The 15,996-nt window shown below is 44.5% G+C and overlaps 1 protein-coding gene across 15 annotated transcripts in view; it reads left to right on the top strand.

Moving 5' to 3' along the window:
• dysf (dysferlin, limb girdle muscular dystrophy 2B (autosomal recessive)) overlaps nt 1-15,996 on the top strand; it is a 90,518-nt gene that overhangs the window by 30,818 nt on the left and 43,704 nt on the right. For 8 of the 15 annotated variants that reach the window (XM_072718626.1, XM_072718624.1, XM_072718627.1 and 5 more), the window contains 15 exons: nt 705-820; nt 1,031-1,144; nt 1,845-2,022; nt 2,683-2,807; nt 2,922-3,028; nt 3,184-3,379; nt 5,396-5,542; nt 5,776-5,907; nt 6,201-6,367; nt 6,506-6,620; nt 7,326-7,431; nt 8,714-8,856; nt 10,640-10,813; nt 12,289-12,376; nt 13,411-13,488. In XM_072718626.1, coding sequence (XP_072574727.1) covers nt 705-820; nt 1,031-1,144; nt 1,845-2,022; nt 2,683-2,807; nt 2,922-3,028; nt 3,184-3,379; nt 5,396-5,542; nt 5,776-5,907; nt 6,201-6,367; nt 6,506-6,620; nt 7,326-7,431; nt 8,714-8,856; nt 10,640-10,813; nt 12,289-12,376; nt 13,411-13,488 — 1,986 coding nt within the window. Of the gene's footprint in view, nt 1-704; nt 821-1,030; nt 1,145-1,844; nt 2,023-2,682; nt 2,808-2,921; nt 3,029-3,180; nt 3,380-5,395; nt 5,543-5,775; nt 5,908-6,200; nt 6,368-6,505; nt 6,621-7,325; nt 7,432-8,713; nt 8,857-10,639; nt 10,814-12,288; nt 12,377-13,410; nt 13,489-15,996 lie in introns of all 15 variants that reach the window. The other 7 variants (XM_072718616.1, XM_072718617.1, XM_072718620.1 and 4 more) reach the window with 2 other exon arrangements.

Below are 15,996 nucleotides of genomic sequence, written 5' to 3'. Positions count from 1 at the left end.
AGCAGTGATCCATCTTACTGATTCATACATCCCGATATAATTACTGTCATACAAGAGCAAGACTAACAAACACCCATAATTAGCATCTGTTGGGTCAATGACAGTGCTCAGAGGAACAAGTGGGTTTCCGTCGGAACCTGTGAGTGGGTGTGGATGTCTGTGTTTCACAAGGGGGTGATGGTTACTACAAGCCTACTGCATTGTCAGGATCTCACCAGCAGGTGGCAGTGCTCCCTGATGCTTGGCGTTTCTTGAGTCGTGCATAAATAAGCAAAGCCCTGTTACTAAGCTGCCCATCTGTCACAGACCTGTGACTGTGTCATATTATCAAGGGTTTGGATCAGGTGCTACTGTCTACTCAGGACCATAAAAAAGGCCATAGCTTTCTTTTCCTCTACATCAGAGTTTACAGATATGTTATGTCTAATAGTTTGGTGTCTGTGGAATTCTTTATGCAGTATGTTAGGTGTGGGGTGCAATAATTTATACATAATGTATATAATACACTTTGACAAAAGCCAAGCAGAGATCACAGGAACAGTAAATCATGTGACTTCGCAGACATGGGTAAATCATGTGACATGCTAGACCGGAATAAGATGTTTTTCTGCCACTTCCTCAGTCGAACTTGGTTTTGTCATCCTGACAAAGGTTCATCACCCATCTTTTCCCTTTTCATACCCAACCTCTCCCCTTTCTTGCAGTAGACGATAGCCTCGGCTTTCTCCCTACATTTGGGCCCTGCTTCGTCAACCTCTACGGGAGCCCTAGAGAGTTCAGTTCCTTCTCCGACCCCTATGAGGCCTTGAACCTAGGAAAGGTTTGTGCCTCTGCATAAATAATGTCTTTTATGAGTGGGCTTTTTTCAGGATTTCAACACTGACTGTAGTGTTTCTATGTAATTATGATCCATCATACTTTTAGTCCAATCGTATATATATCAGCTCCAACAAATCGTTAAAAAATACAAACTAAGTTACACCCTAAAATGCAATTGCTTTGCTCTTTATCGGTGACATGGTGTTGGCAGAGTGAGGGGGTATCCTACCGCGGGAGGGTTCTCCTGGAGCTCAACACCAAGCTAGTGGAGCGGGTTGAACAGAAGGTGGAGGATATCCATTCAGATGACCTCCTGGTGGTGGAGGTGAGTCCAGTTGGGTGCTGACGTTGCACATGATGTTGTAAGACGTATTATATCCTAATATGCTTTGGGTTTAGAAGTTTAAGGGGGTCGCATGGTAGATCGTGGGTATAACTCTCTGTGGTTTTCTTATGTTCTTCCCATGTTGTGTGGGTTTTCTCTGGTCTCCACCCACAGTTAAAAGACATGCACTTAGGCAAGTTGATGTTCCTAAATTCTGCATGTGCACCCTGTGATGAACTGGTATCTCATCCAGAGTGTGCTCTGCCTTATGTTCAGCGCTGCCTGGGATTGGCTACAGGTCCACTGTGACCCCGTACAGCAGTGTTTCCCAATCCGGCCCTTGCGGACCCACAGACAGTTCACGATTTCGCTCCTGGCACAGTCTTCTCCAGTGGCTCCATCCGGCAGTGACAGGGAGCAAAAATATGGACTGTCTGACAGGGAGCTTTGAGGGAGCAAAAAAGTAGACCAGCTATGGGTCCCTTAGGACCGGATTGGGAAACATTGCTGTACAGGATATGTTGTTATAATGTTATTTGCTCCTTTTTTAATGACATGCATGCACTTCTTATATCTTCTATCTTAACCTATACTACATAACGTACACAGTACCTATGGGAAAGGTCTGAATCGGTCTGAGTATGACGTATCGTCATCCGAAATGAAGAATGGCAAGTCTGCAATATTCTGTCTTCTGTAGAAATTTATGCGTAAGCGGAAGTACTGCCTGTTCGCGGCCTTCTACTCGGCGACCATGCTGCAGGACGTGGACGATGCCATTCAGTTTGAGGTCAGCATCGGTAACTACGGCAACAAGTTTGACTGTACGTGCCTCCCGCTGGCTTCCACCACGCAGTACAGCCGGGCCGTCTTTGACGGTGAGAGACACGCCAACACCGGCCTCCGCCTTCTGTTATACTCCCAGTACTCTCAAGGTCTAACTGGCGTAAATGTCACTGCATTATTCATCAGTTACGTTTCAAAATATGAGACACTGATTTACCTGAGCAAATTACAACTCAAATTAATCACTTGTTAATATTATTATTAATTTTTATGACATTAAGCATAAGGGTCTTGTGTGACTTTGAAAGTCGGTTAAAATTATGACCCTAATTATCTTATTTTCTTGTATCTGTGTTCCTTTGTTTGCTGTAGTTTTGGTAATAGTTTTGGTGTAGTTTAGTTCTGGGAAAATGTATTTTATTGAATCCCATTGTACATTTTTTTAAATCTTCCTGTTTTACTTTAAGTATGTTATGCTGGACTACATCAATTTCCTGATAGAACTATTCCTCTTAGTTCTACCTCACCCACTGTATACAGTACCCATAATGCCCCGCAGAAAATATGAATGCTATGATGGTTGTGTTCAAAGTCACATGGATGGACAGACAGGAAGTGCAATTCTTTGAGTTAAAGGGTGTGATTGGACATTGTGTATTCCCTTTGAAAGGGATCACTGTTCTGGATCAGCAAAAAATTTGCTACGTCCTTAGTTTCCTTCTGAGGAGGAATGCTTCATCTTGTCGCTCCAGGTTGCCACTACTACTACCTTCCCTGGGGGAGCGTCAAGCCCGTGGTTGTGCTGTCTTCAGAGTGGGAAGAGATCAGTCCCCGCCTGGAGGCCCTGAACATGCTGTTGCGCACCGTGGAGCGCCTGGTCAGCATCACTGTCTTACTGTGTACTGCGACATATGCCACTTTATCACTGCTGTGTTAGTACCTGTTTGCCAGCTGCCTGTCTCTTATTCTGATGCTGGTCTGCTTCTTGCAGGAGGCCAACCTGAAAGAGCTGCAGCTGTCGCTGAAAGCAGGCAGCGACCTGGAGGAGCTGAAAGGCAAGATGGAGGATCTGCTTGATGACGTCATTGCTGACTGCAGGTGTCTGGGTCTTTGGGCCCTTAATTTTCCTTTATTATATTATTACCATCTAGGAAGCCATTTTTTCTGTGGTTTTATGCATTCAAATTGGTTATGGAATGTAAAAGTTCTGTGTCAGGGGGCTGATCTTAATGTCCTGTCCCGCCGTGGAGCAGTCAGGAGCTGCCAGAGCTGAAAGACTGGCCGTGCGCCACGCCTCTGGACCGGGCCATGCGGCACCAGCGCCAGGTCACCCTGCAACAGATCCAGCAGGCTGCCCTAGCGCTGAAGCATAGCGACTCCACTGAGTTGGAGTCTGTTCTGGACCCAGCTGAGGACTGGATTGTACGGCTGCGCTCCCTTTCTGTGGAGGTAAGTAAGAGTTTGTCTCCTGAGCTAGAATCATCCATCCATCCATCCGTCCATCTACCCAGACAACCATTTTCTGACTCCTTCCCCACGACAGGGTCTTGGGCAGGGCTATATCCTATGCTAGACAGCACAGTGCATCAGGCAGGGCAACACATTGGGCAAAAATAGTATCTGTTATTTTTGGGGTAAAAGGATTCCATTACAAACCTTTTCTTTCATTATTAAAACCATATATATGTATATATTTATGTATTTGAACTGTATTTTAGGCACTTTGCTGACAGATGCAAATTATGCCACATAATTATTATCTTTCACAACTGCCGTACAATTGAACTTAATTGCATTTCATACTAGGCAGTGGAGCCGTGTGCTTTCACGACTGTGTGTGCCTTCTGTCATGGGGGAAAGCGGAACCTAAAACAAGGGGGCCTTTTTATCATGCCTGTGTTATTAGGCAACTAAGACCTTACGCTGCAGACTCAGATATTATATCATAGACACCAGATTTCTTGCTTGGTCTTGTACACAATTCTTTTCTTGATGTCCTGTATAGCAGTTATTGTTTTATGTATGTATTGTTTTATGTTATGTATATTTGGGTGTGGGTGTGAGGTTTTATTTGTGTGTGACTAGCTTGTGTTTGAGTGTGCTCATGGATGGAGATTTGCTTGTTTGTCTAGACCAAAATGTATATGCAACCATGCGTTGAGCCTTTGTGTATGTGTCTGTCTGTCTACTGTGGGAAAATGTCTTTAAGCATCTCTGTATATTTCTGACAGTGTTTGAAAGTGTGTTCAGTGTCAGTCTGAGTGTCTCTTTGCCAATACGTGTTTGAGAATGAGTGTTTTTGCTCGTCGATCTGTATTTGCTTGTATTGTTTTTCTTGTTGATGCATTAGGGGTGTAGTGGTACACAAAATTCACGGTTTTGGGCTCACGGTTAAGTGCAATTTCAGTACAGCGGGGAAAACACCTACAATTCTGCAATTAAGAACAGATGTAAACGAAAGGCAATAAGTCTGTCGACGTGTCTGTAAAACAAAACTTGACTGATGCTTATTTGCATATTGTAAACATAAGGTAAGGGGTGCACACTCATTACAGTGCGTTGCCACACTCACCACATGAAAAGCCACCTCAGGGATGAGAACCTGAAGTGCAGCCATGTGGCAGGTGATACCTCAGCACCACGCTAGCCTGAATGGACCAATGTGAGTTTTTCTGGTGGCTGGAGTGCCAATCCTGCCATCAACCCCCAAGTTATTCCCTGTAAATTGGAGGACCTCCTCATAGGGCTGGATGTAGATTAACATCATACTCAGGATGAAGCAATTGCAGGTTAAGGGCCTTACTCAAGGGCCCAACGGAGTAGAATCACTCCAGGCATTCACGGGATTTGAACCAGCAACCTTCCGGTTGTTGGCACAGATCCCTAGCCTCAGAGCCACCACTCCACTTATGTAAACATAAATAAAAAAATCAGAAATCTGTCATCATAACAGTCTACTAAATACCATCTAAATCCTGTGTTCTGTACTGCCGAATATGGTTTGTAACGATAAGCATTCCTGTTAATATCCTGATACAAGTGCCTTAAATGCCATGGGGATTTCTGCAATGCTCCGGTTGTACGGGAACTCATCTCAAATGAGTTAGCATGCTGGCTGAGCTTCCAGCAACATATCTGAGTGTAACTCAGCCAATAGACAGTCTTGGTCTTATCAACTACTCTCTCTCTGATGTTGGTGATATTAACTGGGAAACGAAAATGTTCCCAAACCACCGATTATGACTGTTGTTTACCCATATTAGCCATAACCAACCCACATGTTTTCCATGTTGGACATCTACTTGTGCTCCAGCCGGAATACCCATGGTGCTGTTTCTTTGCTTGTGTTTGTCTCTGAATTTGAATGCATGTCCCTGTGTGTCTCTCAGCCTGTGTCTACGTGGATGTCAGCCTGCCTTTGTTTTTCTCTTCATCTTTCTCATCACCTTTTTCCTCCTCCGACAGCCACAGAACAGCCTCCCAGACATAGTCATCTGGATGCTGCAGGGTGACCGGAGGATCTCCTACTACCGCATCCCTGCCCACGAGGTCCTCTTCTCCCAGGGCCACTGTGGGAAAAACTGCGGCCAGCTGCAAACCATTTTCATGAAGGTGGTATTTCCTCTCCCAGTCCAGTTTGCTTCATACCGTTACTCTAAATGCCCATGTTAATAAATGTGTGTGTAATGAACTTTTCTATGATGACTGTTGATAATTTCACTGGGGCAGTTGTCACAGAGTCATTAGACAGGCTTAATTTTTGAAGAGATCTTTTAGTGATGATTATATTTTATATCTCTGTGTCTTTGAGTCAATAATATCGACGGATATTCCTGCCCTCGCAGTACCCCCAGAATGGCAGTGGGAAGAACAAGATCCCAGCGCAGCTGCGTGTCAAGATCTGGCTTGGGCTGTCAGTAGATGTCAAACACTTCAACCGGTTCTCCGAGGGCAAGCTGTCTGTGTTTGCAGAGACGGTGAGGGGCTGTGCTGCGTGTGCGGTGGGAGCAGGAGCCATGCATATTAGGCCGTAAAATCTGAAAGCCAAAATACAAAATGTGTGCTAGCAGTGTTATACGGTGGTATGTGATGGGTGTGATTTTATTTAGAAAACCATTTATGCCTCAAATCTACTCAAATACATACTCCGGTGCCTAGTAACTGTTGGTGCAATGTACCAAATCTTATGTGTTTATTTTATAATGTCAGAACTGGCTTCTTGTTTTGGCATGATGTATAACTTAAACGATCTTCTGTTTGCCATTCCAAGTATGAGAACCAGACCAGGCTGGGATTGTTAGGGAGCTGGGGCACCACAGGCCTCACCTACCCGAAATTCAGTGACGTCACCGGCAGAGTGAAGCTGCCCAAAGACGGCTTTCGCCCATCCTCAGGCTGGGCCTGGGCCGGGGACTGGTTTGTCAGCCCAGAGAAGACGTAAGTCCCCAATCTCCTGATAGATATGGCATTTCGGCCTCGTCTTTCATGTCTGTTTTCTAGGTGGTTCTATATGATGTTTGTCCCCATCCTATTTATGCAACACAAAAATCCTTTATCGTCCCTTGTGGTCTATAGCATGCTGTATGACGTGGATGCGGGTCACATGACCTTCATGGAGGAGGTGTTTGAGAACCAGATGAGGTTGCCGGGAGGACAGTGGATTGCAATGCCTGAAAGCTACACTGATGTGGTCAGTATGGTTTTAGCCAGTATCTGGAAATAGTATTTAATACCATTTATTAGAATGTGCGCACTGCTTCATTTACTATGTAATTACAGGTTATGACAGGTTATGGGGTAGAGGTCTGCTCTGTGGGAAGATCGTCAGTCAAACCAACTTTATTACAGGAAAAAAAAAATCTGACTCGTCTAGAGGCGAAGCCCCTTTAAGAACAGAAAACTGAAAACAGTGGAAAACTAACCCCTAAGATTCAAAGAAATATAGCAAACGAAAAAAGCAAACCCATGTAAGGGGAGCTGTCTTCCATGCCTCAACCACATCTCCTCCTTCGATCCTCTGCCTGCATCCACACACTCAACCCTGTAATAAACCTAACCGGGCCAAAACCATTCAAACTGTTTGTGCAGATACTGCTGCTTGGTAATAAATAACAAAATTCACTGTTTTGGGGATTTTATACACTTGTATGTTCTCAAGTATGCATACTAACTAGGGCAGGGGTGGGGAACCTGATCCATGGTGTAGGTGCGGTTTTTGGGATGACCTCTCAGTCAACCAATAAGAAAGCAGTTCCAGTCCTGCGGATCGACTGTTATTGGCTGATTGAGAGATCAAGCCAAAACCCCTAAGCCGCATCAGCTGTCCTTGGATCAGGTTCCCCACCCCCGAACTAGAGCTTTAGCAAATCTTGTCAGTGTGTGTGTGCTTTTGCAGAATGGAGAAAAGGCTGTCCCCAAGGACGAGGTGGAGTGCCCCCCAGGCTGGGTGTGGGAGGATGTGGAGTGGAGTGAAGACCTGAACCGAGCTGTGGACGACCAAGGTAGCGCCTCGCACCACACGTCATGCCATTGTCCTTCTGCCCTGGAGAAACACTTCAGCTACTGGTATAAATGTTTTTGGACAGAGGTTACTATTTTGACCTCTCACCAACAAACAAGGCAAAATATTTGTCATAGCTGGGCCTAGTGTTCTGGGCTACCAGCAAGTCTTATTGTGCAGGGTGAGGTTTTTGAATATTTAGATTTTTCTTCCAGGTTGAGCCTCACCAGTTCCATAAAAGCACCACCACAGGCTAGGATGCTTGCACATCTTCAGAGCTGGATTCCTCCAGCCAAGCACTGCTTCATTTTTTGGAGGCAAACAGCTGCGCTCTTTATTCCTTCTGCCTAAAACATGATTTTCTGCTTTCTTTGCACTTATCCTGTCTAGTACTGAAGTCCAAAATGTCTCAAAAATGACAAGGCTTAAGAAAAATTATATTTTATGATAGACCATTGGTAAAATGAGTGGTGATTTCTTGCTAAAAGCTTGAGCTCATTAGTTCTTTGCATGCACGGTAGACCTACCGAATTCCTCAGTGGTATTATTGTAGTGCAAAAAAAAAATATTTAATATGATGAAGATCTGATGTTCAGGTTTTGTTCAATGTCTGGTCAGGGACAGGTCAGAGTCTGTTGGTAACATCTGCACACAGAAGCTTTTAAAACCATGAATGACATGAGTCACCAGACTTATCCCGACAGCATTTCAGCTCACTCCAAGAACAACAGCACACATGAGCTATGTTTATTACCACGGCAGCGTTACCAGGTTACTAAGATCTGCCTGGTTAACCAGGAATGACGCTGCCTGTCCATCAGCTTGACACTGCGCTGGCTTGAGCAGACTCTTCACACTGGATATGCTGAAGGCAGCCACATGAATCACTGACCCAGTGCAGGTTCCATTATGGGAAGGCGGTGGGTTACACACGCATGAAGAAAGCGGGTACATGTATGTTCTCAGAGCCAGAAACCACTTCTGGAGTTCAATATATAGTTTAGTGTATGTTGACAGTGGTGGTTTCTATATATACATCAACATCTGCCTGACCTTTCCAACTATCTTGGTCTTGGCTTATTTTGGCACAAGAGTTTGATGTTATCCTATGACTTACGCAACACAGCAGCACATGTGAGTGTTTTCTGATTTGGTATAATTCTCTGAATGAGAATTGAAAGGATTAGACCACAGGCTGATCTGAGAAATGAGAACCTTCACAAGTTAAAATAGACCCAGATTTAGCATACTAAAAATTCATTTCTAAATCCCCCTACTGTCAGGCTGGGAATACGGCCTCACCATCCCTCCAGACCGTCGACCAAAGTCCTGGGTCCCTTCTGAGAAAATGTATCACACCAATCGTCGCCGGCGCTGGATTCGTCTCCGACGCAGAGACCTGCAGAAGATGGAGGCTCTACGGAAGGTGTGGTACTCGTGGCTCATCTTGCACTGCATCAGATTATTCATTTTTCAGGGTGAATCCTACAAATGTGATAGAAACATGTTATTTTGACGTTTTGCAGAGTTTTTTTGGTCCCCACAAGGGGAAACTGAATTTTATCAAAATCTGCGACTGCAATCAAAACACTAAAAATGCCAAAAGTCTTCTATTTTGTTTGGTTACTGATGGTTAAGGTTTGGCCTGGGTAGGGGTTACAGTCATCATAGTTTGCATAGTGATTTTGCGCATAGAAATGAATGGATGATCTCCACAAAAAAAACATTGAGCTTCAACTTCAGCAGTTTGTCAGCTCAAGGTACAGTACTGTATTTAGTTACTTTTGTTATTACTGTATTATTATTAGTGTTATTACTGTATTATTATTATCTACTGTGTTATTATTAGTCTGACTTACCTACAAATTCGACATAAAGACAGGCTTAGGCAACGGATCTTGTTCGTTGAGTAGAGCTTTTTGAAGAAGTCCTGAGGTTTATTTCCCAAGAAAATGAACCAAACTCTGCTTTCTCAATCCCTCACTTCTCCTCATGGTCTGGGAAGTTCTGGGAAATGCTCCCATGTTACGAGGAGACAGTTCCTGCCATGTCAGACATATCTCTCGTCACTCTCATGGTGGCCCCGGAAAGCATATAATCAATGACACCATCCATGGCTAATCTGAAGTCAAATCTAAGTCCAGTCTCCGGTGTTTCCCTTCGACTTGGCAAGACCTGCATTTCGGCCAGATTCTGCTTCAACCTCAAATATGCCCTCTGTTGTTTTTATTTGATCAAGTGTAAAGAGAAATTGCTCAGAATGTAACGGCACATTTTGAGAATGTATCTATGCACATTAATAAAGATATATGGAAAAGATTAGGGCAACAATTTCTCTGGAAAATATTACATAACTTGGGAGACTGTGAGATACGGAAACGAACAAGCCATGGGCTATCTGTGGTCTCCTCACTTGGCTGCATTTCACATACAAGCCTCAGGGTGGCACTCTTTGCTCACAGAATAACCACAGCAATGATTGAAGAAGAACACAACACATTGAATAAAATGGGAACTTCATCGAGTTTAAGAAAGGGTACCCTCTTATTGATTTTATAATAATAACACTTTATACTTCTATACCTTTATATTTAATTTTCATCTTTATATTTAAAAGTGTATGTGACCAGCTCTGTGGCTAACCCGTGACCTGAGTACTTAATTTCGCTCCACGGCTTGTGCGAACATGTGTGGAATGACAATAAAGTTCTTGAATCTTGAATAATAAAAGATTCACGTCTGCACTGTGTACCTTTTCAACTTATCTGAAAATTTACTCGCAATTCACATGTGTCGTAATCCAACATACTGATATCATCACACACATGTAATATATTTTTCTGCAGACAATTGATCCCTTTCTGTCCTATATGTGTTGTAATCCCAACTAATAAAACAGTATGGTTTAAGGGATTTTTAAACAATAAATGCTCCACGTAGGGGCCGTAGAGGGGCATGGATGCCCTGGCTGGTTCAGGGGGGCCATTTTTTATGCAGAAATTTGGGCAAGAGACTTAAGGTGACATTTTATCAGGGCCCAGAATTTCTACATACATCCTGGCTCTAGGTAACAAATGAAAAGAGCAACACATGCTGTACTATTGAGGAAGTGTGATAGCCTTCCCTATGTGCAGAACAGATATCCTAAATGCTGTCCCACAACTGGGCCTGCATAGACTCAGCTGACGCCTTGGGTCGTCTCCCCACAGCAAAGGCCGGACGAGTCGGAGCGGGAGGGCTGGGAGTATGCTTCTCTGTTTGGCTGGAAGTTCCACCTCAAGCAGCGGAAGACTGACTCCTTCCGCCGCCGCCGCTGGCGCTGCCGGATGGAGCCGCTGGACAAGACTGGGCCGGCAGCCATTTTTGCCCTGGAGTGTTCCCTGGTGAGACGCCCGGGCCTGGGGTGGGTGGTGAGAGGTGACAGACCATCGGGTGGGACGGAGAGGAGATGGTGATATGTGTCAGGATTGCAGAGTTTGGTGGTGATTTGTTTTGTCCAGAAGATGGAGAAAGGAGCAGGAAAATGAGAATGTGAAAGGCACTGGTCTTTGCAGAGTTCCTGGTCTTTGCCAGGATCTCTTGGCATGTTAATTTAGCGCTGGCTTGGCTGTGCGAGTCTTCTGTAGAGAACTTTATCCTGGGTTCAGTACCATTCATTGGTTATACGAGACATGCAGGGGCAAGAGTAAGAACAGTATTTTTTAGTCTGTCCAGAACACCTAGAAAGAGTTGGAGATAAAAAAACATACGAGTTTCCTTTCTTGTGGCATCTGGCAAAAAATCACGAGATGACTGCCTGGAACTTTGTGTTATTTTGAGGTCTGGTCCATGATGCGATGATAGTGAACTAGCCTTTAAAAAAGGGTTCTGGTGGTCACAGTCCCTTAGGTGTAAAATGTGCTCTGGAAAATGTGGTAGTATGTTCATAGTCAGTTTTGAGGAATACATGTTGACGTAGGTGTTATGAGTGCAACACATTGAGTTCCAGAGAATTTTAGATAAGATTAGTGTGCTGTTTGTAGCTTGGCTGCATTGCCTTCCAGGCATGGGCTCCTGTGCTGGCAAGGAGAGCCTGAGACATGACATCACCACTGCCGTGACTGACAGGTGGAGCTCAGCCAATAGGCAGACACTGGGATTCCTGGGGGGCAGGACTTTGAAAGGGAGCGTCTGTACTTCAGTTGGGTGGTTGCATCAAAGGTGCAGGGAGCTGCCAGCATTGCCAGCTGTTAATGGATGGGGCACAGTTTCAACTTTCCATGTTCCATGCAGAGTAAAATGTTTGCTGGATTTGAAATGTTTTTCCCCATTCCTATGGAAGATAGCTTTCTTTGTGAGAACTTGAGTGTATCCTCAAGAGTTTTTTTGTGACAAATGTGTTTTTCCCCTGTTTTTGTGTCCTGTACTGTTCAGAAAGCCACAACGAGTGTTTTTTGTTGATTTATTTCCTCCGACATGATATAAGCTCCTATTTATATTCCACTAGACGAGAAGTTATTCTGTTAATTGTGCTTTAGCTGTCAGACTTGGCAGGCTGTTGTTGCTGCTCCTGATGGAAAGTTCTGGGCTCTTCTTTGGGAGATTTGCAAAAGACAGACAATCGCGTCTTTGTGCTTCGCATTTTCATACACTCTGACTATGTCGTTTCCCGACTTGAAAGGTGACAGTTCTTAGTTTCTTCAGAAATTTTTATCTCACCATAGAAGAAAATGTCTGCTACAGCTATGGCATGAATTGACTTAGGAAGGAAGTAGCATAAAATTCTTACAAATGGACAGAAATCCATCCACTCAAAATGGTCCATTGACACTATGTGTGGGTCTTTACCCCCAAAATATGGATGTGCTTCTTAAAACAGACAAGCGTGACCGAAGACAAGAATGATGACAAGTCTGTAACAACGGCCTTTGGAGTGAACAGGCCCACTATCTCCTGCTTCTTTGAATGTAAGTGAATGGCCCACATTGTATCACAGGCTCATTTTTCCACAAGACAAATAACCTTCTGAAAGGGAAAAAAAGAGGAGCTAGAGGCATCTTTCACAGTGCAGAGTAAACTGGCCAGTGGGACATTCTGGAACACTGCAATATATTCAAATGTTAATTCTAGCCAAGTTGCTAACATCTCTGTCAATTAGTAGCCATCCTTCTCTTGCACGACACTCTTAGTCCCAGTCACTGTCTGGCAAGTGAAGCTGAATATGAACGATAAGGGGTGTGGAGTAGAACAGAGGTGGCAGAAAGAGTGAAGCAGAGGTAAAGGAGATAGAACTGAATAAGAGAAAAGCAGTTGACTTTGTAAAACAATGGTTATGTCAGTTGTTTAGGGTCATAAACCCAAAAGAGTGCACACCGTAGTGTCAGGCCTGAATTAAGAGTATTAAGTGGCCCTGGGCAACAGAAAGAAATGATGATTGGTGGCCTGTGATATTTAGAAATGTCACGTTGATTTCTCAGTGACTGCCTTATTAAAAGAACAATATACACTCATATTAAATATATTAGGTATTAAGTCCCATTAACTTATTAAAAGACATTCATGAATGGGAGGGGGGTGCTCTGTTTGGGGGCCCCCAAGGGTATGATGCCTCAGGGCACCTGCCCAAATGACAGTATCATTAGTCTGGCCCAGCATAATGTTCCTATTGGACGGTTGTGTTGAAGAACTTTTATTTCTTCATACTGAATATCATCATGGCAAACATGGCTTCTCTTTTTAAACCCCTCGACCATGAGCTGGATCCTCACCTGAATTCATTTTTTGGGTCGTGTAACAGTCAGGCTTCTCCATTGGTCCAGCAACCTCCTTCCCAAAGAACCCTTGGGATGAACTGGGAGCCTGCAAAACTTAGTCCGATTGCCTCAAAACACAGCATGCAACACATAGCATAATATAAGTGGTTTTCTGGATAACGTGTTATTATTATTATTATTATTATTATTATTATATGTATTGTTATTATATGTATTATTACTGTTAGGTGGCACTCGCTATCACCTGCGCTGTTACCTGTACCAGGCAAGGGAGCTCATCGCCTTGGATAAAGACAGCTTCTCAGGTGAGGACAGCTGTGGACTTTAACGTAACTTCCTAGATTTCTGTGTGATTTATCCTAACAATCCTGCCAGCATCATTGCCTCAGTTGAGTATTTAATACAACATGTAGTAACCATAACAAGCAACAATAAAGTTTAGTATTAGCATTACAGATACTTTCAATAGACAATAAGCATCCAGTGTTACACTGTAATGCGGAAAAAGCCGGAGAGTGACAGATGAGTGGTAATGAATATGGTAGATAAAGGGCAGAAAGGAAAATCTCCAAGATCCAAGACAATCTGATCATCCAGAACTCTTGGGCTTGCTAACAGTATACAATTTATAAAGAACAGTGTGAGTTTTGTACAAGCAAAATTAGAACTTGTGTAGTGGATGGGATCCCGTGGGTCGAGGCTGGATCTGTAGGCTGGAAAAACTGGGAAAACAGTGGAAACACACATGTAGGTTGCTAGTGCAGTTTAAGGGATGTAGTTGTTAAGCCTGCAGAGGGCAGGGGCGGGCAATCTTATCCAGGAAGGGCCGGGGGGGTGCAGGATTACTAATTAGAGGACTGGTTGGCTGAAGAGTCCTCACACTTGGGTTTGAACAGCTGAGCTAAAGGTTACCCCAAAATCCTGCAAACACACCGGCCCTTTGCGGATCAGATTGCCAACTCTTGCTTTAGATCAGGGGTCACCAACCTTTTTGAAACTGAGAGCTACTTCATGGGTACTGAGCCATACCAAGGGCTACCAGTTTGATACACTCTTCTTAAATCATGCATAACAAACATGTTTTAAATACTTTTTTTCCAAATCTGAAGTCAGGATAGCAACAGGATAAAATGAAATTTTAGACGCTGCTCACTGGTGAGTTGTGCTATTTTTAGAACAGGTCTGCGGGCGACTCAAGTGGTCCATGGGGGCATCCTGGTGCCAGCAGGCACCCTTTTGGTGACCCCTGCTTTAGAGGGACCCCCTTTACCTACCCTGATTGAGGCAGCATATACAGTATGCAGCTGTACAGGATGCGTAACTGCAAGTGCTCTTAATGGCTTTGTCAATAAGCAAACACTGTAGATGATGTAATGTGTTGGAAACACTGTTCATATTTCTTACTCTGCAGGGGCAGAGCAACAAAAAGCAACCTGGGAGTTTGTCACTGGGGGTGGGGGGTTGCTATATTTTGCCACCAGCTGGGGTGTGGGGGGTATATATCATTAAGTATTATCCATCAATTATCTTCTGCGATCGATCTGGAAACACGGCCAGACGGACCGACGGGTTGGGCACCCCTAGAATGCCGGCTATATAAGAAAGACCGGCCCACTGGGAGTACTACCCTCCGTGGGAAGGTGTTCAGACCCAGTTTGTCTGAATGCTTCATGGCATCTCCCTGACGCACAATCATGGCACCTCTGTTTTCTATTCAGCCTCAAGTGTGCTCTTTGACTTAGATTCAAGTTGTTACTGACGCTTACCAAAGCTGTGCAGGCACGTTCCCTGGGTTTCCTCATTCAGCCTGCACTCGGCTTTCTCCCGAGACGCAAAGGAAACTCAATCTGCGCAAATGCAATTGTACGCCATTGGCCGCGTTCCCTCAGAAGTGGCTCAGATGCCTGTCCATACAAGTCTAATTGAATTGGACAGGTACTCAGTTTGTCTGTGACTTAAGTCTCCACCGCTGTTTATGCTCAACTTCATATGAGACCTCTCTTTGAAGTCATACTTCTGGGCGTGGTATTTATAGTTTATATATATATATATATGTATGGTTGGCATTTCAGGTTAGCTACATTTCACTAGGTTCAGTCACCCGTTGCGAACATATGAGCATTGGACCGCCCTCGTGTGGGATTTGAATCCCGGAGATCCTTTCCTACAAGCTCCACATTGCAGACTGCATCCCCTGCCATGGATTTTATCCCTGAATAAAAGCCAAGAAAAGGGCTTCAGCGTCACACGTCCTCTTGGTACCTGTTAACTTTATACAAGTATAGTTTTTTTCCCCACTGCCAGGGTAATTCCTGAAGAGCAGTCAAGGGGTGATTCTAATGGGAACCTGTGAGAAAAGGAGTCGGACACATACTGAAAAAAAAAACTTTATGGTTTTTGAAGAATGTTTTTTTATTAATCACCTGCGGGAAGGTCGGGGCGATGCGATGCAGCGGCTCTTTAAAAACGGGACTTAATGAACGTGCGGCAGTGACGTTAGAGGGTGTAAAATACGAGCCTGGCAGCACGTGGCCAATGCTGAGGGAAAAAACCGCAGGGGCTGCTGGGAGCTCGGGGGGGGGGGGGGTGATTTATGGCCACGGACAGGGAGAAGCCGCAGCAGAGGGGCAAGCGAGCGACCGTACGCCCCGCATCTGAGTCATTTCTCCCAGCCTGGAAAAGGCTGGGTGTGGCCTGTGGCGGCCTCCTTGTTTTGGGGCAAAAAGCAAGCCGCTGGGATCAGGACCGAACGCCGTGTTTCATGCGTGTCGTTTGCGTTCCAGAGGTTGGCCAGTGTGAAGAAGCCTGCTGGG

This window comes from Paramormyrops kingsleyae, chromosome 12 (assembly GCF_048594095.1).
Source record: "Paramormyrops kingsleyae isolate MSU_618 chromosome 12, PKINGS_0.4, whole genome shotgun sequence".
Lineage (NCBI taxonomy): Eukaryota > Metazoa > Chordata > Actinopteri > Osteoglossiformes > Mormyridae > Paramormyrops > Paramormyrops kingsleyae.
The sequence above is the reverse complement of the archived record's forward strand: the minus strand, read 5'-3'. Positions and strand labels throughout refer to the sequence as shown.